General features: G+C 50.8%; 1 protein-coding gene across 1 annotated transcript; it reads left to right on the top strand.

Moving 5' to 3' along the window:
- The first annotated feature begins 113 nt into the window (after nucleotides 1–113).
- Stard10 (StAR related lipid transfer domain containing 10) lies at nucleotides 114–24746 on the top strand. Its single transcript, XM_047516421.1, has 7 exons — nucleotides 114–355; nucleotides 727–1049; nucleotides 20675–20822; nucleotides 21422–21525; nucleotides 22264–22381; nucleotides 24053–24105; nucleotides 24332–24746. The coding sequence occupies exons 2-7, from the start codon at nucleotides 843–845 to the stop codon at nucleotides 24575–24577; spliced, it is 876 nt and encodes a 291-aa protein (XP_047372377.1). The 5' UTR covers nucleotides 114–355; nucleotides 727–842; the 3' UTR covers nucleotides 24578–24746.
- Nucleotides 24747–26307: the final 1561 nt, after the last annotated feature.

Genomic DNA, 26307 nt, shown 5'->3' with positions numbered 1-26307 from the left:
CTGCACCCCCGCCCCAGCGCGCGCCGGGTCCCCTCCCGGGGCGTGCAAGGGCGGGCAGTAGGACCCTGCGGGGCGGGGCGGGGCGTGGCTCGGAGCTCGGAGCTTGGTCTGCTTTACCTCCGCAGCCTGGAAAATACCAAGCGAGGCGAGCGGAGCCCCGGAGCCCCCAGTCTAGCCCGGAGGGAGGAGCGCGGGAGGGGGCGCGCGGGGCGGGGGTGCGGGGCGGGGCCGGGCGGCGGGACCCACTGCTCCTCCCCCCAGGGCCCCCGCGCGGCCCCCGGTCGCCCGGGCAGCGGCGGCAGCGGAGGCGCTCGCACCCCGGCCCCGGCGGGCCCCGGCGGAGCAGCGGACACAGGTGAGTGGCCCCGCCGGCCGGCTCCCACCCCGCCCCCGCGCTCACCCGCGCGCATCCCGCGCCCGCGCCGCTGCCGAGTTAGTTGAGCCGGTCCGGCCACCACTGCGCGGGGACCCTCGCCAGACCGTCTGTCACCTCGGGTCCCCGCGTCCCGACAGGCTTCCGCGGGGCCACCCGCACCCGATACGCAGTCCCCGCGCCGGCCCTAGAGCGGTCTGGGGTCGCTCCATGGGGGTGGCCCCCGTGGCTGTCCTGTGCCCGTCCGCCCTGCCCCAGGGGCCAGCCCCTGCCTAACCACACCAGTTCTGGACCCCAGCAGCCCCACCCGCACTCCCAGCGCACTGACTCCGATCCCCAAACCGGTCTTGCAGGTCCCTGGAAGGTGGCGTCAGCATCTGCAACCGCGTCGACAACGTTGTCGGAGCCTCCGCGGAGGACCCAGGAGAACCGGACTAGGACCACGGTGCTGGGCCTTCCCTCTTCCCCCATGGAGAAGTCAGCGGCCTCAACAGAGCCTCAAGGGCCTCGGCCTGTCCTGGGCCGTGAAAGTGTCCAGGTGCCAGACGACCAGGACTTCCGCAGCTTCCGGTCAGAGTGTGAGACTGAGGTGGGCTGGAACCTGACCTACAGCAAGGCTGGCGTGTCTGTGTGGGTGCAGGCTATGGAGATGGATCGGACTCTACACAAGATCAAGGTAGGGGTGCACTACTGCACCTGCAGCCTCCACCACACTTTACTCCCTCATCCCAGAGTCTCCTGTTATTGCTGCAGCACCACAGACTCCTGGGGGTGCATCTGGGCCCAGAAAGTCTCCTGCCAGAAACCAGGAGGAGGCATGGTCTACTGGGCCAAGTCTCCATTATACAGATGGGCCAACTGAGGCCTAGAGAGGGGATGTGACGTACTCTGGCTCACTCAGTTGGAAGCCAGGCATGTCCCCCACCCCCAGGTACTTAGGAGGGGGGCTGCTGCTAGGCCTATCAGGAGAGTGGTCTCCCCCAGGGACCGCTCTGCCCAACAAGCCTCCACTTGGCCCCTGACTTGAGTTACCCCAGGCCAGAGACTGATCCCCTTTCTTCCTAATTCCTGGTCCTCTCAGCCTGAGCTGGGTCTCCTCCCCTTGCTCTGCACATTGATCCTTCCTGCCTGATCCCCTTCTCCCTCCTTTCCCTCCTTGGCAGCTCCCTAAGTCTCCAGCAGGGGCTCAGTTTTGTGGCTGGCAGATTGTGACTGGCAGATCCCAAAGGCAGGGCTTCGATGTCCCTGCCTTGCACTGGGGCAGGCTGGGGTGGGCTAGGGAAGCAGGGAACCTGGGATCAGGTCAGAGGCCAGCTCAGAGGACAGTTGCAGACACAGCAGCTCCTCACGGTCATCCTCTCACTTCCCTGCAGCTTCATGCTTCTCCTCTCTCAGCCATGAGGTAGATTTGGGGTTTGATGGGTAAATGGGGCAGAGGCTGGTGAAGACCCTGGTGTTGCTGTGAGTACCACATTTTGAGGGTGGGTAGGTCTCCTTTCAGAGGGCTGCTGGCAATAGGCTTCCTTTCCCTTACCCTCTTCTCCCTTCTGTTCTGGAGCATGTGAAGGAATATATTCCTGTTGCCAGGGGCTAGGACACTAGGGTTTTTAGAGAGGAACTCCCCCTACCTGAGACCTGAACTTTGACTTATTTTGGGTATCCTGCCTCACACCAGACTTGAGCTATCTGACCTTTCCCTTCTGATCCTGTACCTTTCTGCCTAAATGTCCTTAATCATTTACTGCTTTGTCCATCTTGTCCCCAGATGACATGACTTGCTCTTTCTGCCTTTTCTTGTCCCCTCCACAACTCTCTGCCTCTACCCTGGCTATCTGACTCTTTCTCTTTGGGTTTTCATGTGTGCCTCCCTCTCTGGGTGTCCCAGGCCTGAGGACCCTGGGCTAGGATTTCTCAAAGGCCTAACCCATTGTTTGAACTGAGGAGCAAGGAAGGGGAGGGCAGCTGGTAGGTCCCAGCTTGGTGCTGCCTGAGGGGGGTAGGGACATATTCTATCTTCCCCATGCATCCAGCACCAAAAGGGCAGGGATGTTGGTTGAGGGAAGGAGGAAGGAAGGGACTAAGGAACAAAGTGAATGAAAGGTGAGCAAGGTGGCTACAGGGAGCCTGGTTGTGACCTGAGAAGGATTAAGGCTGGCAGTGCTCAGGGAGGTGGGAAAGTGTAGTTTCCCCACTAAGCCTGGTTCTGGGAGGTGGGTACTCCCACCCTCTGTCAACAGGGTGGAGCTGCCTCCTCCATCTGGCTTGGTTAATGAATAAACGCAACCCAACCTGGAACTGGAGTTGGCAGGTCTGGGGGCCAGTCTGCCACAGCAGACCCCATGTAACCAGGTCAGACTTGTCAGATGGCCTTCCTTGGGAGTGGAGGGCTTAGAAAAACTGGGATGTTGTGGGCTTCTGGGCAGGGTGTATATCCTGGCCCTACTTCTCTCTCAGACTGAAAGGAGGTTGGAGGTGCCAGAGGGGCCTTTGAAAGCCCTGTTTAATACTCCCCTTCCCCCCACAATGGGGTGCAGGTAAGGATAGTGAGACCCAGAGGAGTCAGGAGTCAGGAGCCAGCCCAGGGTCACATAGCCAAGTTCCAGCAGAGCTGGCCTAGAGCCCAGATGTTATAGCCTCCCAGTCCTACCCACTCTCTTACTTTTCTCCTCATGCTGCCCCTAGATCTTTTCCCTGCCATACAGGAGGTGAGCAAAGCCTGGGTCCAGGGAGGAGACTCACACCTTGGTCATAAGCATCCTCAAGGTCAGCTCCCCATTCCTTGTCCTTTCAGCACAGAAGATGGAACTCTGGGAGCTAGGCAAAGGCCTCTTTGAGCTACCCATCCCTGAGATTCCAGGACTCTCAGGTGCCATGCAGCTAATCCTATTTCTGATAAGAGCTCCTGCTCTGAGTCAAGCATTTTTCTCCTTTAACTAATTCACCCTCAGACAAGTCCTGGGCAGTAGTAGGCCTTATTACAAACAAAGAAACTGAGGCTGAAAGAGAAGATGTCCTTTGCCTAAGGTCATAGAGCAGTTGGGGCAACTGGCTCCAGAGCCTCTGTGCATGGGCTCACATCATTAGGCAACATCCGACCTTTAACCCCATCAATAACTCTTTGAAGAATCCAAGAACGCAATGTTCTCATCATCCCTTTCTTGTTTGATAGATGACAAAGCTGAGGCCCACAAAGGGAAGAGACTTGTCAAGGTCAGACTGCAGGTTGAAGCCAGAGTTCCAGGGATGACTGGGTCATCCCAGGAGGCTGGGACTCAACCGCAGGTGTTTGTTGAGCTTCTGTTCCCCTCCCCTCTCTTTTCTCCTGCCTAGGCAGCTGCCCCTAGACGTGCCTTGTGCCCATGATAGAAGGGGAAAGGCATGTGTGTGGCGGGGGGGTGAGGGGGGATCCATCCACCTATTAACCTGATTGATTTCCTCCTCTTCTCCCTATTCCTGTGTCCAGAGGCCCCTAGAAGCCACCATGGCTCTGAGCCCAGCAGTTGGAACCAGGTCAAAGGAAAGGGACTGTTGGAGGCCACCTCCACTCTTCCCCTTTCTTGTGGCCTGGCCCCAGGCCTGTACTGTGCTCTGGGTACTGGCGGATGCTGCCTCCTGATAGTCCAGGCCTCATACCAGAGGCAGACACTTAACATGGATCCTTTATACAAAGCAAAGGGCTGCTTGGAACCTGAACCTGGACCCAAGTCTCTCAAAGTTCAGGCCTGCTCCCCCAGGGTTCCCTTAGTGGTATAAGATATGAAAACTTGGAAATTATGTCCATCATTCAACCAGGGCCATCTGGGGTCCAGCTTGGTGTCCTCTTGCCATGTGTGACTGTGGACCTATCCCTGCTTGTCTCTGGACTGTTTGTCCATCTGTGCCAATGGGGCCCTCCTGACCCCTGGAGCCTCTGAACTCAGTGCCTGGCCAGGGCCATGGGGGAGAGATGAGGAGCAGAGGGCAGACAGCAGATGACATGGCCTGCACTCAGCCCTGCCCTGGAGGCCATGTGCTCAGGACTCTTTATGCCTACTACATGCCTAGTCTTGTGCATGGCTAGCCATGTGAGGGGGCAGAAGATGAGAACTGGACCCTTCCTCAGGTTTCCAGAATCTGGTGGAGAGGGAACAAATTCTAGGCGACCGTTGCCTATTGCTCAGGGTACATATTCACAGACAACTTACAGAGGCAGGGCTGGAGCCTAGTGGGAGTCGACACCTAGGCCAGGAGCAGGCTGGGTTGGAGGGCCCTTGAGGGCCTTGGTTCTAAAGCAGGTGTGGGATGTCTTTTGTGGGAGTGTGGCAGAAAGCCTGAAGTTCCTCTTGCCACAGGAAACTGGGCAGGAGGGACCTGTCTCCTCTGACTTCCTGTCTTGTAGCCCCTCCCCTTCCCCTTTGAAGGAAGCTCTAGTGGCCCCCTCCCAGCCCTGTCTCACTGACCACCTGCCCCACATCATAGGCCCTGTGGATTCCAGGCTGAAGTCAGTGCTCAGGTCTTACTCCCTGCTCCCTTCCCCTCAGTGCCTCCTTCCCGCTCCCTGGGAAACACAGCTCACTCAGGGATCTCCAAGGGCCCTTCTTACTCTTAGCCAATGGGTCCTCCTTACTCTTACTTCTTACAGTCTGTGAGACTTAAAAGTGTCTTGGGGAAGGTGGGGCCAGGGCCAGGACCCTTCGTAATTATCCTGCAGGGTAGGGCTATTAGCTTCATCAGGCAGACGTGGAAACTGAGGTTCCCATGTGTAAGGCCAAACGGCTAGAGGTACCTGAAGCTGGGTCAGAACCCAGGTCCTTGGATCCTCAAGGCTGAGTTCTCTTGGCACTTGGACCTAGTTATTAGCATGGTTAGCCCTTCTCTCTCTGGAACCCCATGGCTCAGAACTTATCTTTCCCTTCATCCTTGGGTCACCCTGTGCTGTGTCACTATGGGAGGGCACCCTGGAGGAGACCCAGCTGGGCAAGAGTCTAGTCCTTACTATGTGACCTTGCGGGTCATTTTACCTTTCTAGGTTCTTTTATTCTTTTGTTCTTTTATTCTGTTTTCTTCCCCTGGTGCTGGGACTTGAACGCAGGAACTCACACATGCTAGGCAAGTGCTCTACCACTGAGCTACTTTCTAAGCCCTTTTTATTTTTATCTTGAAACAGTGTCTCATTGGGTTGTCCAAACTGGCCTCAAACTTCGATCCTCCTGTCTCAGCCTCCCAAGTAGCTGGGATTATATGTGTGTGCCACCATCCTGTCTGGGTCTATTTTCTTATCTGTGGTGGCAGGGGTGGGAGTTAAGCTGGTTTTAGGGCCTTGGAGTACATGAGTTCAGGTCCAGGCTTGGCCTCTGCCCTCTCTGGGGCTGTTTCCTCATCTCTACAGAAAATTTCTGGGTAGAGGCTTTATTAACCTTAGGCCAGGGTAGGAAGATTTCATTGCTGGATACAGAGTAAGGATGAATGTTAAGGTCTTGATAATAAGTGCCAGAAGGGAACTTTGCATTCAGAATTAGGCCCTGAGGACCCCTTCCCTGGCTAGCTCTGGACTGACTTGGCATGGGGGAAACTGGAAGAAGTAGCTTCAGAGCTGTCTTTCAGGGAACAGGCTAGTAGAGATCATGCCCCAGGTAGTTTCCAGACTTTGGAGTAGGGACTTCAGGAAGGGGAAAGGTCAGAGGTGAATGGAGTTTTTAGGAAGCCCTCCTGCCAGAGGTGCCTGGTTGAGTTGAGGATATAGGGGAGAGAGCACAGGAGTCCTGGTTATGTGACCCCAGGCAAGTTGTCCCTCCCTAGGCTTCAGCTTCCTCATCTTTCAAAGGTGAATAGTAGCACTGTGCTGCTCTGACTTCTCTGGGCACTTTGTTCATTCATTTGCTCATTTAGTGAACATTCCCTGATAGCCTTTCCTTGCCTGGCTCTCGGCTGGAGGTGGGGGATAGCAGGGAATCAGACCCTGCCCTCAAGGAGCTCTCAGTTGGATGCTGAGACAGACACTTGTCACAGAAGCTGTGGAAACCCAGAGGGGTCAGGCCTTGGGAGTCAGGGAAGGTCTCACAGAGGAGAAACATTGAGGCAATCCCTTTGGAATTCAGTGGAGAAAGAGAAGTACACGTTTGATAGCATCGGGAGCATTCCATAGAGAGGAACATCTGTGTGAAGGCCCTGAGGCAGAAAACAAGGCAGTGCATTTGGAGAACTACAAATGGTTGACTATGGGAAATGGAGGAGGTTAGAGAGCTAGACTGGGGGCCTTGGTCCTGGAGTGTAAAAGTTCTGCGGTCCCAGAGGAGGGTTTTAGAGGAAGTGGGAAATACTGCTGCTGCTCTGTGTGTCCAGGAAGAGGTCCCAAGCCTACACCAAAGCAGGGCTGTGGGGAGTGGAGCTAAAAATCACTTCCAGAGAGATTTAGGAGAGGTAACAGAGGAGATGTGGTGGTTACTGCATAACTCTGTGCAATGTGTGAACTGTCACGTGTAGTGCAGGCTGGGGTGTAAGGTGTAGGGATATGCATCCTCTTGGCACCTGCCCTGGGAGTGGGTTGGGGGTACCTCCAATCTGTCCCTGCTGGGAGATGAGGATCCCCAGCCTCTGGACTGGCTTTCTGTCCTGCACCCGCAGCTCCCCAGGCTCTGGCTTTTAAACTTTAACGAGCTCTAGCTCAGTTTCCAGCCGAGAGTCTTTAAAGTTTCAGGAGATGAGAGAAAGGAGCGAGTCCTGGAGACAGCTGGGTTTTCTTTCTTCCCTTGCGTCTCCATGCCTGGCTGGGCTGCCTGGAGCCAGAGTTGTATGCTTCATGACCCCAGAGGCCTGGCACTCTGTGGGGATCTGGGTTCTTGGCTGAACTGCTCCAGGTTGTTTCTGAGGGACCAGTGGCCATAGGCCTGTGTACCATGTTGCCACCAAGGACAGATGGGAGCAGAGACCTATTCAAGTTCTGACCCCTCAACTTTGCCTTTCACCTGGCAGATGATCATGCTCTGGCAACTGGTGGGGGCAAGGCATCAGACCAGGTGTCAGGCTGGAGATGTCCCCACTCTTCTTCATGCCTCCCCTTGGCATGCTTAAACTGACTTTGATGCTCTGGAGCCCCTGGAGACTCAGAAACATGGCCATGGAGGGCCCCATGTCAAATAGAGGTTCCTCTCACCTGTCATTAAAGAGAGGCTGAGGCAGGTGTCACAGGGCAGCTGGCACTTTTCTCTGGAACTTTAACATACCATTGCTTTCCTGTCTCAGCCTGGGCTTGCTAAAGGCAGGTACCTGCCACCTCCGACATCTCTCTAGAATGCTTATGTCTGGGGCCAGTTGAACAATGTCTGCGCTTTTGAGAAGTGGGAGTGACTCCTGACTCAGATCTCCCCTATAGTGCCTTAAGCCACTTAATCTCATCCTTTGGGTTTCATGTCACAATACCCATCTGCCACTGGCTCTCTCAGATCCCCTTTTCCATCTTCTGGATCACCCCCACCTCTGTCTTTGGGTCCTTTTAGATTGCCAGGTACCTGGTACTGAATGAGGGAGGCAATGAGTCTGGAGGTAGAGGCCTGCTAGCCAGAGGCAGTGGAGCTCTCTGTGTCTCCAACATGCATGTGTTTACTCATTCCTTCATTCCACACATTTACTGAATACATACTATTTGCCAAGTATGTGTTATGTCCAGGAATTTAGTTAGCATCAAACCACACAGACTGGACCCTGCTGTCATGGGGTTTACATGGGAACCAAGCAAAAGGGAAGCAAACAATTAAATAAGAGACCAAATGACGGTTGTATGAGGACAGGATAATGTGATGGGGGTTGAGAATTCTGTCTGGGCTTTTGTGAGTGGAGCTGGATTATGGATGACTGTGTGTGTGATGTGGACCCATTGGATGGATTGTGAACCCCCTAAGGCAGGTACCAGGATGCCCATCCCCTCTTTTCCTGCCCTGTTGACAGCCCTGGAGCAGGCACCAGACAAGGATCAGTCAATCTATACTGAATGCATGTGCGTGTGCCTATGGTTGTGTCTGTGCCTCTGAGTGTGAGACTGTGTTTCTGTATCTGGTTTTACTCTGTGTATGTGAGTCACACCCCCTCACTGCAGAAGCAGAGTTGTCTCTGATCCAATTGTGTCTCCTCAGATGTCTCTTGGCAGTGCCCACCTCCTGACTCAACTCTGTTTCTGCTGTGGTTTCCCCTTTCTGCCTCCAGTGAAGCCTCCTGTCCTTACCTCTGGGACTGTCTGTGGGTCTCAAGGTGTTCCTTTTGGGTGTGTTTTTTATCCCTGTCTTTGTTCCCCTCTCCTATGCTTACTGCTTCTTGTCCCTTTTTCTCTGTTTTTCCCAGTTATCTTTCATTTAACAAACCTCTTCTCTTGCCTCCTACCCACTCTGCCAGTCACTGTGCTTGTGCTGGGGACCTGGAGATGGATTAGACCTGGGCCCTCCTCCCAAAAGACTCAAGACCTGGTGGGTCCCAGACAGAGAAGTACTGGGACCGAGGTTTACACTGAGGCTGAAGGGGGCTAATAACTGACAGCATGATAGGGGAGGGAAAGAGGCCTTCAGCAAGAGATGGGATTTGGGTGGTGCCTGGTGGCCCAGCAGGAGTCGGGCAGCAAACTGAGAAGGTCCTGTGAGTCCTTCAGTGAGGTAGGCTCCCTGTGTATGGTAGGTGTACAAGGGTGAATAAGGAAGAGTGGGGACAGAGCAAGGGTGGGGAGGACATTTTGGAATGTGGACTGTATCTTGAAGGCACAGAGAGAGAGGGGTGGGGGCAGGAGGGAGAGAGAGAGAAAACTAGCAGAAGCTTTCAAGCTGGGCAGTGCCATTGTCAGCTGTGGTTTTAGAAAGTTCCCTGGCTACAGGAACTGTTGTCTTGGAAGCCAAAGAAGAGGATGTGGCTATAGGGTTGAAACAATGATGGTGAGGCTTGCCTGGGTGGGCAGAGAGGGGTTTCTAGGAAGGCTGAGTCTGAGTAGAACCCAAGGGGCAAGAGTTGAAGAGTAAGAAATAAGTCTAGAATCATGCCCAGGTTCCAGGTGCAGGAGGGGAGGGCAGGAAAGGAGAGTGAGTACTGGGAAAAGAAATGTGATGGCACTGGACATGGTGAGCTTGAGAGGCCTGTTGGCTGTCTGAGGCCCAGGAGCCTGATGAAGATAAAGTCTGGAGCTGACTAGATTTTCAGAGGGTGTCATCCGCTGGCCATCCCTGAAGTCCTATGAGGTGTTTCTCCTTTTATTCTTTGTGTGTCTTGATGTCCAGTGGCAGCCCTGACCTCTATCTTGTGTTCTAGGCTCGCCTACTCTCTGCCTCTCTTTCTCAGCTCTCTCTCCTCCATCTAGCTCCCCCTCCTCCCCTAGAATAGGAGTGAGGAAGCAGGAGGCCTAGAGCAGGAGGTCAGTGTCAGAGCAGGAGGTTCATTACTGCTGCAGAACTGGGGCCTGCTGCCCTGGAGCCTGGGGTGGGGGTGGGGGTCTAGAGGCTGCTGGAGACCAGAGGGAGGTAGGGGAGGAGGCAGAGCAGGGATGAGTCACTCAGCCCTGGATGGAGAGCAGCACAGAGGGCCCAGCTGGGTCTGTTTGGGGAGCTGTGTCTAGGGAGACACAGCAGCACCTCCATTCTCCCATACAGTCTCAGGGAGCCCACTTTTGTGGAAAGATGAGTTTGGAGTAGCTATTGTTAGGCCCTCTTCTCATCAGAGGACAGGGCCACAGGAACTGCCTGACCATTTTATAGGTGGAAATATTGAACCAAAGGAGGGGAAGGAGACCTTGCACTGGGCCATAGCACATGTGCTTTCTATGTCCTTCCAGCTTCTCCTACCCAAGGCAGAGCTGGTTCCAACATCCATTTCCCACTCCACCCACACCAAAGTCCCAAGCTCTAGCACGGATGCCTTGAGAACAGTCCCCTTTTGGTGAGGCACTGACTTACCTAGGATTCCTTGAGTCTCTGACAAAACAGAGTCTGGAATGGACTTTGGTTCACAATGGGTTCCTCCACTTCGCTTTTCTGAACTACCATTTACCAAGGGGCATAATCTTCTCTCAGGCAATTGAAAGTATGGAATTAGGTGAGTCTATAAAACTAGCATAGAATCTGGCACAGAGCTGGTACCTTATTAACACTTGTTGAGTGGATGAATGAATGAAGCGTTTGAGGTACCCAAGGCACAGCTCCACTTCTCACCTCGTCCTTATTCACTCCAGATCACTTGGGTTACCTCATGCTACTGCATATGCCCTCTCTCCCCCTGACCAGTTGACTGTTTCTCGTTCTTTATGCCAGGAACCTGTCCCCCTACCCCTTTTCATTTGGGTGCCCATCTGCTCTCCTGGTCATCTTCCAGGGCTCAGCTTTCATGCCCCTCTCTGTACCTATGCCTCTTGCTTCCTTCTGTTCCTGCCCTGCCCTTCCCCTTTGGCCCCCTCACCCCCTGCCCATGGGTGGGTGACCCAATCCCTTCTGGCTCCGGGTTCCTGCATAGTGGCAGCCTTGGAGGAGCTTGGTGGCATGTTAGCTCAACCAGATGGATGCTATGGAGCATTTCCATTACCTCAGTGTCATGCAGACAGCCTTGGGACCCAGCTTAGCTGAACCTGTACTTTCAGGTCCAGAAACAAGGACTTGGGGGTTCAGGGCAACACTTTTAATTAGAAAGTGTTTTTTAAATTTGGTTTTTAGTGCATTATAGTTATACTCAGTAGTGGGGTTCGTTTTGATACATTGAAAAATTCATACAGCATAGTTTTCTTCATTTCAATCCCTAGTATTTCCTCCAAAAGGGTGTTTTTAAATATATTGTATAAACTATATTATAGCTACAGTAACAATCCAAAAATAAGAATCTGGTGAGGTGGAAGGTGCCTATGTTCCTAGCTATGAGGCAAGAGAATCACTTGAGCCCATGAGGTCAAGGGCAGCATTGGCAACTTAGGGAGACCCTGTCTCTAAATAAATAAGTGAATGAAAAATAAATCACCTAGAACTTTTCCTTGGTTCCTTCTAGCTTTCTTTCACAGGTACAATTTATACATAGTTTAAATCATGTATTAGTTTGTATCCTGTTTTTGTTCATTTAATGTTTCATCGGTAGAAGTTTCTCTTAATGCTACAGAGTTGTTAATTCATGAAAATTTCTGTCAGCTGCTCACCACCAGGCCTGTTCTAGGTTCTGAGTGTACAGAGTTGTGTGACCATTGCCTCTGCTCTGGGGGAGTCCAGGACCCTCACTGACTGTGCAGTAATCATTAAGGTGATGTGTTGTTCTTAGCCAAACTGGGCTTGCTGATGCTGGTGTTCCAGGTCTCCAGTGTAACTTACTAATTACAACTCATTCAATATACTCATGATGTTGTAATAGAACATTTTTCTTATTTTAAATTTTTTCCTGAGTGTAAATTTCTAGTTCTAGGGATCTAGGAACTGATTTGAAAGACATATTTTTATGATTTTTTTTTAGAATATTTACCAAACTGTTTTCCAGAATAGTGGAACTAGTTTTTGCTGTCACTATTAACATTCTTTGTTTTTTGTTTTTGTTTTTGTTTTATTTGGTGATGATCAAACCCCGAGCATGTGTTCTACTACTGAGCTAGACCCACATAAGCAACATATTTATGTATTTCTGCTAATTTGCTAAGTATAAATTGGTACTTCAGTATAATTTTTTTTCCTAGGGTTTTTTTTTTTTTTTTTTAACTCATGAAACTACAGGCATGGCACTGGGTCCAGATAATTTTCTTTTCTTTTTTTAATCAAAACCATTAAAGATCTCAAAGCAAGTTCCAGAATCTCCCCTGGATCTGTGTGTTAGAGTCCCAACCCCTGCACTCCTTTGATGACAGCAGAAGCAGCAATCATCCTAAAGGCAGAGAGACTTATAGGAATCCAGGGCTCTTATGCCTAGCTGCCTTCTGAATTGCACAGGAGTACTGAGGGCCCTGGGTTAAGGCTCAGTGTTCTGAATTAGAGAAGCTCACACAGGCACTGGCTCTATTTATTTTTTTATTTTTATTTTTGGTGGTGCCAGGGATTGAACCCAGGCCTTATGCATGCTAGGCAGGTGCTCAACTGCTGAGCTACATCCCCAGCCCATTTTAAAATTTTTATTTTGAGGGAAGATCTCGCTAAATTGCCCATTCTGGCATAGAACCTCTTGTGATCCTCCTCCCTCAGCCTTGTGAGTATCTGGGCAGGCATAACCTCTTGTTGGGTCACTTCTTCATCCCTCCACTCAGGTAGCAGGTCTTAACTGAGTACTTGCTGTGTGCCAGGAGACTCCAAGATGAACAAGGAGCCACAGCACTGCAGGGGAATTCATGCAGTTCGGTGCCTGCTGACGGAGGGAGGGCCTGGCAGTGGAGGAAACAATGAGGAACAGGCTCCAGCCCAACCTGAAGAATTAGGGGTAGGAAGGGCTGCTTGGATAGCAGACAGCAGGTTGAAATTTGAAGACCAAATATGGGAGGAAGTTCTGGGGAAGGTAGCATTTTGGGCAGACCTGTAGGAGGAAATGTCTCAGTACCCCTTATGGCAGGACTGATAAACATCTTTCCTCCCCCTTCTTTTTTTTTTTTGATACTGGGTATTGAACCCAGAGACATTTTACCACTGAGCTACATCTCCAGCTCTTTTTTATTTTTAAGATGGAGTCTCACTAAGTTGCTTAGGGCCTCGCTAAGTTGCTGAGGCTGGCTTTGAACTTTCAATCTTCCTGCGTTAGCCTCCTGAGTTGCTGAGATTAGAGGCATGTGCCACCATGCCTGTCTCCTCCCTTTTGTTGCCCTGGAACATCTCTTAAGCATCCTGGAAAGCCAGTACCCTGAAACATCTCTTGAAGATTTTGTGAGGGGTGGGGAAGGGTATGAAGGTCAAAGTCTTGGGAGTCTCCATTCTAGGGCCCCCAGAAACCTCGAGGCAAGTGGAAGATCTCCCTCAGCTCAGTGTTGTGCTAACCTCATGGGGTTTGGGAGTAAGAGAGTAAGCAGGCCCTGAGAGCAAAGTGGTGCAGAGGGTCCCTGGTGCTGGGCCTTTGACCTCCTGTGTGCCCTGGGCAGTTTGTGCCTCTCAGAGCTTCCTCTTCTGGTCCAACATGGTGAGGACAGGGCCTGACTGTGGGTTGTGAGGGTGGAGTGGGTAGATCTGTTCAGGGCCCTGGTGTGGAGAGCTGCCAGCCCCTTCCTGGTTACCCACCCTTTGAAGGGATCTTGGCAGTTTTTTTTTTTTTTTTTTTTTTTTTTAATTTTACTTTTTAAAAAATTTGTTCCTAGTCCTTTTATAGCCTGCCCTTTGGGGATTAGCAGGAAGGCTTCCTTGGACAGGGCCTGGGGAGTCAGAGAAAGTTGCTGGGGAGCTCCAGGAAGGGCAATTACCACAGAGGACTTTATGTACAAGTCTTCTTTGATCCTTATTAGTACCACTCTGAGGGAGAATGATCCCTATTGGCAGATGATGGTACTGGGACTCAGACCTTGAGTTCTTTGTCCAGGCTGAGGCCATACAGCCAGAACATGACAGGGCCTGTCTGATGCAGACCACCCAGATTGCTGGGTAAGCTGTGAGTCTGGGACCTGGCTGGGACCAGCAGGGCAACATAATGGGGAAGGGTTCTCAGAGGGGGTTTCCAGGTGCAGAACCCCAGCCCTGGGTTTCAGAAAATTACAGTCCTGCCTTTTAGACTAGTGAGGTCTGGGGATTGAGTCAGGAACGTTGTTTGGAGGAAGAATCTGTGAGCTGGACTTTCCTGGTCAGCAAGCCCTTCTGAATCCAGTAAACACTGCCTAATAACCACCAAACCCCCAGTTTCTAGCTTGTTTGTTTTAGCTGGGCCAGTTCTACTCTGGTGCAGGTGGCAGAAAGTCATGGTATTTTGGAGTCAGGAACACCTGACTGGTTCTGCCCCACTGCTATTAGCTATGTGGCCTTGGCCAATACTCTGGGCCCATTTCATCATCTGTCAAATGGGGATGATGATTCCCACCCAGGTGTTGGAGGGTAAGAGGTAATGTCTGCAAAAGAATGCAGCTTGGCACCCTTGATGTTTGCTAAATGCCAGCTCTCCAGGGGGTCCATGGTCCAGGCATTCCTGTCACTTTGTGGGATGGTTAGTTGTTCAGTGACTCAAAGCACGTGGTAGGGCTTGTTGAGGTCATGATTATTGACCAGGGCTATGATTGGTTTGATCTTTTAAGCCCCATCTCCTGTTGAACACTTCCTCTTATTTGAGTATGATTCTGTTGGGAAAGGGTGATTCGCTTAACAGTTACTTCCATTACAGAACTGTGTGCTGAAATGTTATGTGTTGAAGTTAGTACAGTCTATGGGATATTTATTTCCTTTACCCTTCTCTGGGCCTCAGGTTCTCCAGAGTGATGGTTGAAGAGATCATCTCCTGGGTTCTGAGGACTTTGGGATAATTCATGCTCCACAAATCCCATGGGCAAGGATATTGGAGACCACCATGTGAGGTCTTGTGGGAAGGGTTAGACTCGGGTCCATTTGTGTGTGTCCATATACTTGTTACTGCCCTGACTTTTGGCTCTCAAGAGCAGGGCTTAGCTCCATGGAGGTGACTTGACTTCCTTTCCTAACTCTAGTTGGCCATCCTCTGGGTCTTGGGAGAAACGCCTACCTTCCCTGCAGTAGAGATCCCTGGGAGTATCTGCTGGGAACTGGGCAAGGGGTGGAGAGACAGCTTGGGCATTGGATCCTGCTCTGAACTTGTTTAAGCCTCCAGGCCTCCTCCTGTGCCCTTTTAGTGCCTCAGCTCCTTATCTTTTGGGGCTCAGTTGCCCCCTCCCCCCACAGTACCTCCCCCTTTCAACCCTGTTCATTCTGTGTTTGGGTCCTAGCCTCTCTTACCATTCCATTTGGGGGACCTCTTTGGGGCAGGACCCAGGTCCGGCTTGTCTATGGTTGGTTCCTCACTATTCAGTTGCAGGCCTGGTACACAGCAGTCTTCAGAATGGATGAATGGATGAATAGAAGGTCAGGGACCAGAGTGAATCAAGAGAGGTGCCCAGGGCACAAATTATAAAGAGGTCCATGCAAATTTGACCTTATCCATTCTAGAGTGGAAGGGTGAATGGCTTCTCAGGAAGCCTGCTGAGTAGTACCAGCCATTTTTTGAGCATTCACTATGGGCTAGGCGTTTCACATATATCATCTCATTCAATCATGGTATCCTCAGGGAATAGGTACTTTTAGTCCCAGTTTTCATGTCAGGAAACTAAGTCTAATAAGAGTTAAATCTTGTGCCCAAGTGGAAGAGCTGGGGTTTGGATCAGAGGATTGCCAGCCTCAAAGACCATGTAAGTCTTCCCTCGTGGCCTTCCTTGCTGTCCAGTCCCTTTTGCCTATCTCTGTGGGACTCGGGATTCTGTAGGGGAGGGGAGTTCCCAGGGGTTCTGGGCAATCCCAGATACTCATGAGGACCTCTGTCTCATGAGGTTTTGGAGAGTGGAATGCTGGGGACAAGTCTGTAATTTCTCTGGTGACACTTGCTCCCTCTGGTTCTTGGTTTTCTCAGCTGTAAAATGGCTGCATGTCAGGCTCTCTGCCTTAACCAGGCTTTAAAAGCTTTGTAGCCCACCATGGCTTCTAGGCCAAGCACCTACCTTACATTCAGTTTCCAATGGGAGATCAAGGATTCCAGTCAGATGAATTAACTTGCCCATGACCTAATGGCTGTGGGGTCTGGTCACAGATTAACTCATAGTCTATAGTGACTCAGCTCTACCCCAGCACCTGTCCCTCCCAAAGCCTCTTAGAATTACACCTTATGGGGTGTGGCCACCACTGCCAACACGGGAACAAAGGCGGATATAATTTCTTCCACATGGCACCCAGCCGCTGCCTCCTGGGGGCTGTGGAAAGGCTTCTTGGCCTGGAGCCAGGCCAACTGCCATGGGCTTGGTGTGCCTGTGGACAGTTACCTGACCTGGGCACTCAGCCTGCCTCAGTTTCCTCAGCTATGCCATTTCGGCCAGGGTTCTCACCTTCCCAGGAGGTCCTGCTGCTACCCTTCCTCCACAAGAGTCTGCCTGGGAAATCTTTGAAGTTTCCCTCTTTATCTTCAAGATAAAGTGCTATACAGTGTTTACACCCAGTGGGCCCCTCTTCTGTTTTGTGGTTCTGCATGTTTAGCTTCCTGCCTGCTGTCCCAGAATGGGGAGGGCTCTGGGCTCTGGAGCCACAACAGCCCTGATGCAGTAGTCTCTGGGAAGAGGATGGGCAGTGTCAGCCCTTTCCTGTGTGCATCGAGCTGAGTGTGGATGGGGGTTGGGGTGGTGTCAAGCCTGGCTCCAGAGAAGGTGCAGTTTCAGTTTGGATTCTAACTTAAGAAGTAGAGTTTTGTTCTCATTGTCCCTTCATATATCCACTGTTCAGGATAACATGTTTGAGAACTTGTAAAACCAGTCCAGCTTCTAAACTTGGATTTAGAGAAACATGATTTTCTCAGAAGCCACACTGAATGCTCCCTGATAGTTAAGGTATAAAAGACCTGGTTTTGTATTCCTGCCTTCTTGCTTTCTTGCTGTATGATCTGGGCAAGTTGCTTAATTGTCTGGGCTTCAGTGTTGTTTTGTAGCACAGGAATGATAACAAAAGTTTAGGATAAGGGGTGAGCACACGCTGAATGTTAGTGTAGCACCTGGACCTTTGCATGGCTGCTCAAGGGAGAGTTATTTGGATCCTAATGGTGGTGCCCATCTGGCCTCTGCTGTCTTCTCCAACCCCCTTTCTCACCTTTGCATCCTATTCATCACTTTGTTCATTCATTCATTCACTCACTCATTCATTCACTCATGTCACTCCTTCAGTCTAGTATAGTTCTCCAGTCTTTCCTTGGCTCTTACAATCATGGCACTTCTATGCCAGTTCTTTTGTAAAATGTCCCCATTTTGAATTTGTCAGATGTTTCTTTATGATTAATGTTATGCACCCGTGGCAGACATACCACATAAGTGATTCCTGAATTCTTTTCAGTGTGTCTTATCAGGTGACATCTGGTTGTAGTGTCTCCTGTTACTAACGATATTCACTTTGATCTCTTGGTTGAGTTAGTATCTGCAAGTCTTCTGTATTATAAAGTTATTCATTTTCCCTTTGTAATTAATAAATATGTAATAGGAAGGCACTTGGAAACTGTGAATACCCTATTCCTCATCAAACATTCCTTATTCATATATATTTTTGTTTCTTGTTTTACTCAATGGAGTATAATCTGTTGCTATAATTATTTTAATACAATTTATCACAGATTTAACCCGTGGTAGAGTGACCAACTGTCTTAGTTTGCCTGGGATTAAGGAGTTACCCAGGATTCGAGACTTTGAGTTGTAAAATTGGGAGAGTACCAGGCAAACCCCTGTATTCTTACCTACTACCTCTGGGTTTTTGCCTTGGCTGGACCACTTGGCAAACACCTCACTCCTAGACTGAGCTTCTCTGTGAAACCTGAGCCCCCCACCTATCCTAGGAACCAATCTCCTCTGGGCCTTAGCATTTCAGGTCTCCTCTTGTACCTTAGGCATCTGGAAGCTTCCCAAGGACAAGCCTCAGATTCATCTCTGCCTCCTTTGGCTCAGGACTGTGCTGAAACTGGGGGCTGCTAGTTAAGTGACTGGATCTAGTCAAACCCCCATCATGCAGCAGAAAAGCAAACAGAGCAGAAAGGAAGGGTGATTTGTTTAGAGTCACACTTTGCAGGCTGGGGTCTGCCCTTTGACTTCGTGTGTGTGTGTGCACGCGCGTGCACTAGGGATTGAACCCAAGGTTTCACCTGGGCTAAGCACACACTGTACCACTGAGCTATACCCCCAGTCCAGGTTTTAGTTTTCTTAATTCTAAAATGGGGCTAAGAGCTCAGAGCATTGCTCTGAGAAGAAAATGATGTAATGGGCATAAAACACTTAGTATAGTATATGGCACATGGTGAGTGTACCCCCCAGTATCTCTGGGGAAACTTTATTGTTTAACAATGTTATTATTACCTGAGCAGGGTGGCACATTCCAGCAACTCAGGAAGCTGAGGCAGGAGGATCACAAGTTCAAGATCACTCCAGGCAACCTTGTGAGACCCTGTTTCAAAATAAAAAATAAAAAGGATTTGAGGAGTAACTCAGTGGTAGAGTGCCCCTTAGTTCAATCCCCAGTATTGAAAATTTTTTTTTTCATTATTGTGGAAGCATATTATAAAATCAGAAATATAGATTAGCAAAAAGAAGATAAAACCATTATATTCTTATCATATAGAGATTGCCACTGTTAACACTTTAATGGTTGGGTTTCTTTAGTGAGTCCTTCCCTCCCTCCCTCCCTTCTTTCCTTCCTTCCTTCCTCCTTCCTTCCTTGTGGTGATTGAACCCAGGGATATTTACTTCTGAGCAACAGCCCCAGACATTTTATTTGTATTTTGAGACAAGGTCTTACTAAGTTGCTTAGAGCTTCACCAAGTTACTGAGACTGGCCTTGAACTTACGATCCTCCTGCCTCAGCCTCCTGAGTCACTGGGATTATAGGTGTGCACCACCTCACCTGGCTTCCTGACCTTTTTTCTTTAAAAAAAAAAAAAAAAAGTGTGTATGTGTGTCTTTTTTTTTTCTCCCATAAAGAGATTATTCATTCCTTTGGTTTTTTTCAGTGCTGGGGACTGAACCCAAGCCTCACAGATGCTAGGCAAGTGCCTTGCCACTGAGCTACATCCCAAGCCCTGTACATTCCATTTCATAACCTGTTTTTTAATCAGGCAGAACTCTCCCACCATATTGTTTGTGTACATTTTTAGTGCATCTTTGCTGATCACTTTCACATTTCTCCAGTTGTCCCCCAAATGTCCTTTATAGCTGGTGTGTCTAGATGGGTATGCAGTCTGGGATCACACTTTACATGTGGCTGTTATGTCCTATGTATGACTATTAAACTCAGTTTCTTTATTATGACATTGACCTGTCAATATGAAATTGACCTGCAGAAGAGACCAGGCCAGTAGCTTTAAAGAATGTCTTACTATTTGGCTTTATCTGGTTGTATTCTCATGGTGTCACTTAGCTTATTCCTCTGTCCTCTGTATTTTCTGTAATCTGAAGTTATGTGTAGGATTTGATGAGTTTATTGGTGCCTAGAATACCCAACAAGTGTGGTGTGGCCTTTCTGCCACCACTAGTGGTGCCAAGGCCTATCTCAAGTCAATGTAAACCCTCCTTTGTATGGTTGCATGCATCCCCTTGCGAGTAGAAAGTAACATGTGTGGGTTCTCCACACTCTGAATGCCAGTTCTGGAAGACCAACTTTCCTTGTTCCTTCCTTCCTTCCTTCCCTCCTTCCCTTCCTCCCTCCCTCCCTCTGTTCCTTCCTTACTCCATTCATCCCTCCCTCCCTTCCTTCCTTCCTCCGTACTGGGGATCAAACCCAAGATCTTGTACATACTTGGCAAGTACTCTATCATTAATAAGTTATATCCTCAACCCAGGATCCCTTTTTAGACTACACAAAAAAACTTGTCCATTTGCTAAGGCAAACCTGACCTTGAGGGTTGGGCTCTTTAGTGAAAAAAAAAAAAAATTCACAGAATAAGTAATTGACTGAGTTTCATCATGCTGAGTGCAAATCTTGAGAAACCTGGTTCTGATTTTACTTGCTTCCCAGACACATGAGCTGGGTTAAATCCTGGCACTACTTCTTACCAGCTGGGTGACCTTGGGCACATTACCTAAAGTCTTTGAGCCTCATATTCCTCCTTGGATTTCTTGTCTGGCAGAGTTGTTGGGAGGGTTAATAAAACAAGTTATGTTTGGCTATTTTCCCCCTAGATGGAAAGCTCTTTGAGGACGAGACTAATAAATACTAAGACATCCAGAGATACTTGTGGAATGAAAACACATGTACAGGTGGACAAGTGGTATGGCTGGGTGATAAGGACCATGGGAGGGAAACCATCATTCCATCTAGGCATTTGTTTTTTCACTTGTGCTCTCATTTCATTGACATGTAGCCATCCCATGCTCCATGTTGAATCAGCTGTGAGCCTCTGTCCCTGAGGAGCTGAGGGTCTGGAAGGGCATGAACAGAAACTCAGGGTGGGAAAATGGAAGGTCTGGCTGGGAAGGCTTCCTAGAGGAGACTGCAGGAAGGTTGAGAACAGGGAAGTGATCTTTGGTACAGGGGCTCTGTCTCCTGGCATAGGAGGAAGGCTTATGGTAAGAAGCGAATCCATGCTGGCTTCAGAGGTCCCTGATCCTATTATCTTCTCCTCCTTTGCCTGTCTGCTCCCCACCCCTGGCTTGGGCTCTGAGCCCTGTGTGATGCTGACAACCATGTCTGTCTGCAGTGCCGTATGGAGTGCCGTGATGTACCAGCAGAGACACTCTACGATGTTCTACACGACATTGAGTACCGAAAGAAGTGGGACAGCAACGTCATTGAGACTTTCGACATCGCCCGTTTGACTGTCAACGCTGATGTGGGCTATTATTCTTGTGAGCAGGCGCAGCACACCCAGCGCAGTCCCTTGGCCTCCATCCAGGCCTCCCCAAAGCTTCCTCCTCTCACCTTCCCTCCCTGTGGTCAATCCCATGGCTGGCTGCTCAGAGACCTGAGTGCTGAGACTGAGGGCTGCCTGCTCTTAGACGCTTGGGCACGAGTGTGTGCACTCACTAACACATATGTTGCCACATGTTAACAAAGACCGCACACACAAATATGCATTCACACAGTTGCATACACAACCCATAGCCACGTGCCACATTCTCAGACATATATTTTCACACATACACACACTCATAATAATAGTTTTTCTCCCATCACACATTCATATATGCAAATTGGCCAGACCAGTAAGGTAAGGGCTGTGTGAGGTTGTGAGGAGGAGGGATAGCTAGACAGTAGGGACAAGGGTTCTTCTCTGTCTCTTCTCTAGTTCTAATTGGGGGACCGTGTCCTAGTGGGGTGGATACCTGTTTGGATCAGTGGGAGCTGGCAGTTAATTAGGCATTCCTCCGTTACTGGCCTCTGCCACACCCTCACTTGCAGGCAGGAGAACCAGCGGTCTGGCTGAACTGTCCCTTGCCCTCCACAGGGAGGTGTCCCAAGCCTCTGAAGAACCGTGACGTCATCACCCTCCGCTCCTGGCTCCCCATGGGCACTGATTACATCATTATGAACTACTCAGTCAAACATCCTGTGAGTCCATCTGCCTTCCCTGCTGGGTGGGTGAGGCAAGGTGCCAGGCAGAACTGGGCCACTACTGACACCATGACTCTCTGTGACTTTGGGCCGGCAGGGGGCTCTGTGACCCTCAGTTTCCTTTCTGTGAGGATAATGGTTTCTGTCTCCCTGTTTGGGCTCTCAAGCACAGGAGAGGGCAGTGTGGGCCATTACTGTGGTAAGGGGATGGGATGGGCTGGCCTTGGTTTGATGGGGCACTGGGATGAAGCTGAATAGGAAATAAAGAAGCAAGATGTGAGTGACAGTATTCTGTGGCCCTCCCTAAGGTGGGGCCACCTTGATCACTCTGGGCAGGGAGAACAGGCAGGTATGGCTGGCCTGGAAAGGGTCAACTCATGAGCCTTGACCCTAGACTGGGGGATTTCCCTTGGGAACAAGGAAAGCCTTAAGAAGGGAAAGGATGATCTGGTCTGATTCTTGCCTTTCTCCTTGCCCCCAGCATCAGGTCTGGCTTGGCAAGGACACCAGAGGATGTGAACTAACTCTGTGTGTGTGTGTGTGTGTGTGTGTGTGTGTGTGTGTCTGTGTCTGTGTGTTCCTGTGTGTGTGTATGTGTATGCGTATATATACACACATACTTGTATGTGTGTATATATACGTGTGTGTGTGTGTGTGTGTGTGTGTGTGTGTATCACAAAGACATCTCTTCTGCCCCCATGCTGAGTCTCACCTCCCTGTACCTTCCATCCCCAGAAATACCCACCTCGCAAAGACTTGGTCCGAGCTGTGTCCATCCAGACGGGCTACCTCATCCAGAGCACTGGGCCCAAGAGCTGCGTCATCACCTACCTGGCCCAGGTGGACCCCAAAGGTGAGGGCTTGGCCCTGGCAGCCTGTCACAGGATCCTTCCCTATACTACAGGGGATGGGCTTGTCTACTAGGGATCCAGAGGCCATTTGTTAGGAGATGTTTTGTATTTGGGGCATCTCTACCCAAAGGCATGGTATGAAAAGAATGGGCCAGGGTGGCAGCCACTCTCCTCTGAGGAGACTTGGAACTTCCTTCCTGGGCCCTCACATTCCCCATTCAGATCTGTGCCTGCTCACTGGCTGTTCCAGCTGTCTGCCTATTGGGCTTCCATCCTCTATCTGTGTAGGAAGCCTAGGTTTTCTAGGCCTATCCTTTCTTGGGAGGGCTCAGCCACTCCTGGGGCTGCTTTGGAAGCTGACCACACATCTCTTTCTGCTGAGATCCAAGTCCCTGTGGCCACTGATCTCCTGCACATTCTCCCTTAGGATGTCTGCTCAGTACCTGAGACCCAGCATCCAAGACTAAGCTTACCATCGCCTCTCCCCACCTCTCCTTCTCCTAAGCATCAGCCTTCCAGTCACCTCACTTGGTCAGCTGGAACCACTCCCGCTTTTTCAGCTCCCAAATCCTGTCCCTGATTCTTAATGATTCTGCCTCTGACATAGCTCCTGAATATGCCGTTTCTCCGTATACTCAGCTACCTTGTCTGTCCGTACCAGTTACTGGAGGAATTTTTCTAAAATGCTTATTTTGTCATGACTGCATCTGTTTAAAATACTTCTCTGACTCTGTGATGTCTCAGAATACAGTCTGAATCCCCTCCCCAGGTTTCCTAGCCCCTCCACACCCTTAGACTTTTCCACTTCCCTGACCAGATAGACTTTTCCTTCAGATACACCTCTCCTCCCTTATTCAGCCCTCCAAGTCTGCTTCAGATATCACCTCTTCTGTCACTAATGCTCAGGGGCGTACCTGCTCCCTGCTCTGTGGCCCACTTCCTGTTAGAATACCTGGCACATGACTGGGCCCCCAGACAGTGAGCTCCCCTTTTGAACCCCAAGGCTAGTCCCGGGTGGGTGTCACAGTGAATGTGGAATGAGTGGGTGACTGAATGAGTGACTAAAGGATGGTTAAATCTTCAATATCCTTGCTGGGTTCAAGTCCCTGGGGTCATAGTGGCCACAGTGCAGGGCTCCCAGGCCTCACTGAGTGTACTGGCTGTCAGGCAGAGCAGATTCTTGGCAATGAACTGGGCTGTGGATTCCAGGCCAGGCCAGGCTGGGGTGTTCAACACAAGGCCTGTGTAGTCAGGACAGGGATGGAAGGACAGCCAGAGGAGGAGCTGAGCATCTAGGCCCAGTTGTAGTAGTAGGGTTAAGAATGAGAAGGGACATCAGTGTAAAAGGAGGAAAGAGGCAGGCTGGAGCTTGGTGGGTCAGAATTCAACCCACAAGTAGCCTGTGTTTACCTAGGACCCTGTGGTTTTCTTCCATGCATTCTTAGGACTCAGAAGAGGGACACTGAAGGCAGAGTTGACCCTAGGACCTTGAGGTCTGAGGTGGGAAGGAGTGAGGAAGACGAAGTTTGTAGGATTGCTTCACTCGTCCCTTCCCATGGAGTAAAGGGTAGCCTCTCAGGAAGCTCAAGCAGAGGGAGGGGACTGGGGATAGATGGGGGCTGGGTGCCTAAGGCTGCTTCCTCCCTTCTCACCACACTTCCCTGCCCTCTTAGGCTCCTTACCCAAGTGGGTAGTGAATAAATCTTCTCAGTTCCTGGCTCCCAAGGTGAGTGACCTTGGGACTTCAGGGGTCTGGAGGCTGGGGGAGAGGATGTTAGGGATGTTAGGGTGAGGTGGTGGAGTCAAGGATGGACACTGCAGGGGGGTGGTCAGGGAGTGAGGGACCAAGTTATGAAACCCATAAGAGTTGGGAAGCTGGTGGTGCTAGAGGGGCATGGGAAACCCGTAGTCCTGCCCCACCACCCCTGACACTACGGGCATCGGGTCTGCAGGCCATGAAGAAGATGTACAAGGCCTGCGTCAAGTACCCTGAGTGGAAGCAGAAGCATCAGCCACACTTCAAACCATGGCTGCACCCAGAACAGAGCCCATTGCCCAGCCTGGCGCTGTCGGAGCTGTCAGTGCAGCACGCGGACTCGCTGGAGAATATCGACGAGAGTGCAGTGGCAGAGAGCCGGGAGGATCGAGTGGGTGGTGCAGGTGGCGAGGGCAGTGATGATGACACCTCGCTCACCTGAGTGCAGTACTGCTGCATGGACTGAGACAGGACTGGGGCTGAGCCCTGAGGCATGGATCCTCCTGCACTTCCTCCCCTCCCTCACCCTGCCTCCTGGGGGCCCTGGGCTGGGCCCAGGCGGCATTGCAGCCTGGCTGGACACAGCCCCAATAAACGATCCCACAGCCTCAGCTGGCTCATCCCTGTGCCTGCTTCCCAACTGCCCCAGCACTGCCACTGCCCTGGTTCTTCAATTACTTTCATTAATGTTGTTATTGCTTGCCTGGCCTTTGATCCTTTGAGCATCTCGTTTCCCCATATGTAGCTGGGGTGGTTATTACCCCCCTCTTCCTGTCCATTTTCACTCATACATCCACCTGTCCTTGTTGCATGTTCACTTTGCCATTTTGCCAGGCTATCTGGTTGCCCTCAGCTGATCTAAGGGATGAAGCAGGCCTGACCATCATGGATTAGAAGGTGGGGTTCTCCTGTGTGACCCCTGTTCTAAGGCCCCTTAGGTTCAACCTATGGGCTGGTATCTCATGATCTTCTGTCATCACAGAAGGGAAGGGGAGGGATCTGAAGGTCTCAGGTCACAGGGTCATTGGTCTCAGAGCTGAGGCTTGGATAGCATGTCACGGAGGAGGGAGTTTGGGTGTGCAGGTGAGGGTCATTGACTCCATTGCACTGGAAGGGCCAAGCTCTTTCGTTTGCACCCTCCCTTCCTAGTTTATTCTGAATGTCTCAGGACTGTGTTAACAGAAATGGTGGAGCCCGGGACCTACATCCCCTTGCTAGTGGCCAGATGCCAGCCCCCTTGTCCTGTGCTTCACCTGGCTACTCTTAGATCTGGAGGTAGGCCTAGGCTTTTTCTTTGTGGCCTTCTTGCTCAAAAGGGAGGGCCCTGTGCTCTACTCCTCTCTAGGAATTTGGGTCCTATGCAAACCTGGGGCCTAGAATTTCTCCCCAAGGTCTGGTTCCTTCTGGAAAGTTGTTCACCTTAGCCCCTGCCGGTGGAAGACATAGTCTACTCAGAGTCAGGTCCTCCTGAAGGGATAGGCAGATGATTAGTGGGGAGTGGGCAAGAAATTCTGACACTTACCTTGAAGGATTCCAGTCCCAGCTTTGCTCAATACTGGTTCTGTAACTTGGGGAAAGCATGGGAACTTCCTGGAGCTTCATTTCCTACTTTATAAACTGTGGTGACAATTTTTGCCTTCATGCGTGGCATATAGTGGGTATTCAAATTAAGGGCATTTCTCTCAGGGTAACCCCCTACACCCATCCTACTGAGAGCCCTTCTTCCAAATATCCCCATTGCGTATATGAAAAAAATAGAAAACCAGGGAAGTTAATGTCTCTGACTCAGCTGGCCCCAGAGGTGTCCTAGACACAGGACCCAGAAATGCCTGCCAAGCCTGGGGCTCTCCTTTCTGTATGTACTTGGGAGGAGAGAAAGAATTTCCCGTTTTTAGTTCATTAAAGGAGCCTTGGGTGCTGGGACCTGTGACGGGACTCTTTCTATCCCACCACCCCTTCCCAGGGGGATGTGGGTCCAGGGATAGAGGTGGGATACCCTTGAAGAATGTGGTTGGGAAGAACTCCAGAGGAGGTGTTCAGGGACCACCGTCCTCCTGCCTCCAACCCCACCGACTCCCTCATGTGGTGTGTGTGTGTGTGTGTCCGTGTCCCTTCCCACGGGGCAGACTCACGAGAAAAGGGGTGGCGAGGCTGGGAGACTCCAGGAGAGAT

This window comes from Sciurus carolinensis, chromosome 11 (assembly GCF_902686445.1).
Source record: "Sciurus carolinensis chromosome 11, mSciCar1.2, whole genome shotgun sequence".
Classification (NCBI taxonomy): Eukaryota; Metazoa; Chordata; class Mammalia; order Rodentia; family Sciuridae; genus Sciurus; species Sciurus carolinensis.
This window is presented reverse-complemented; position numbering and strand designations above follow the sequence as displayed.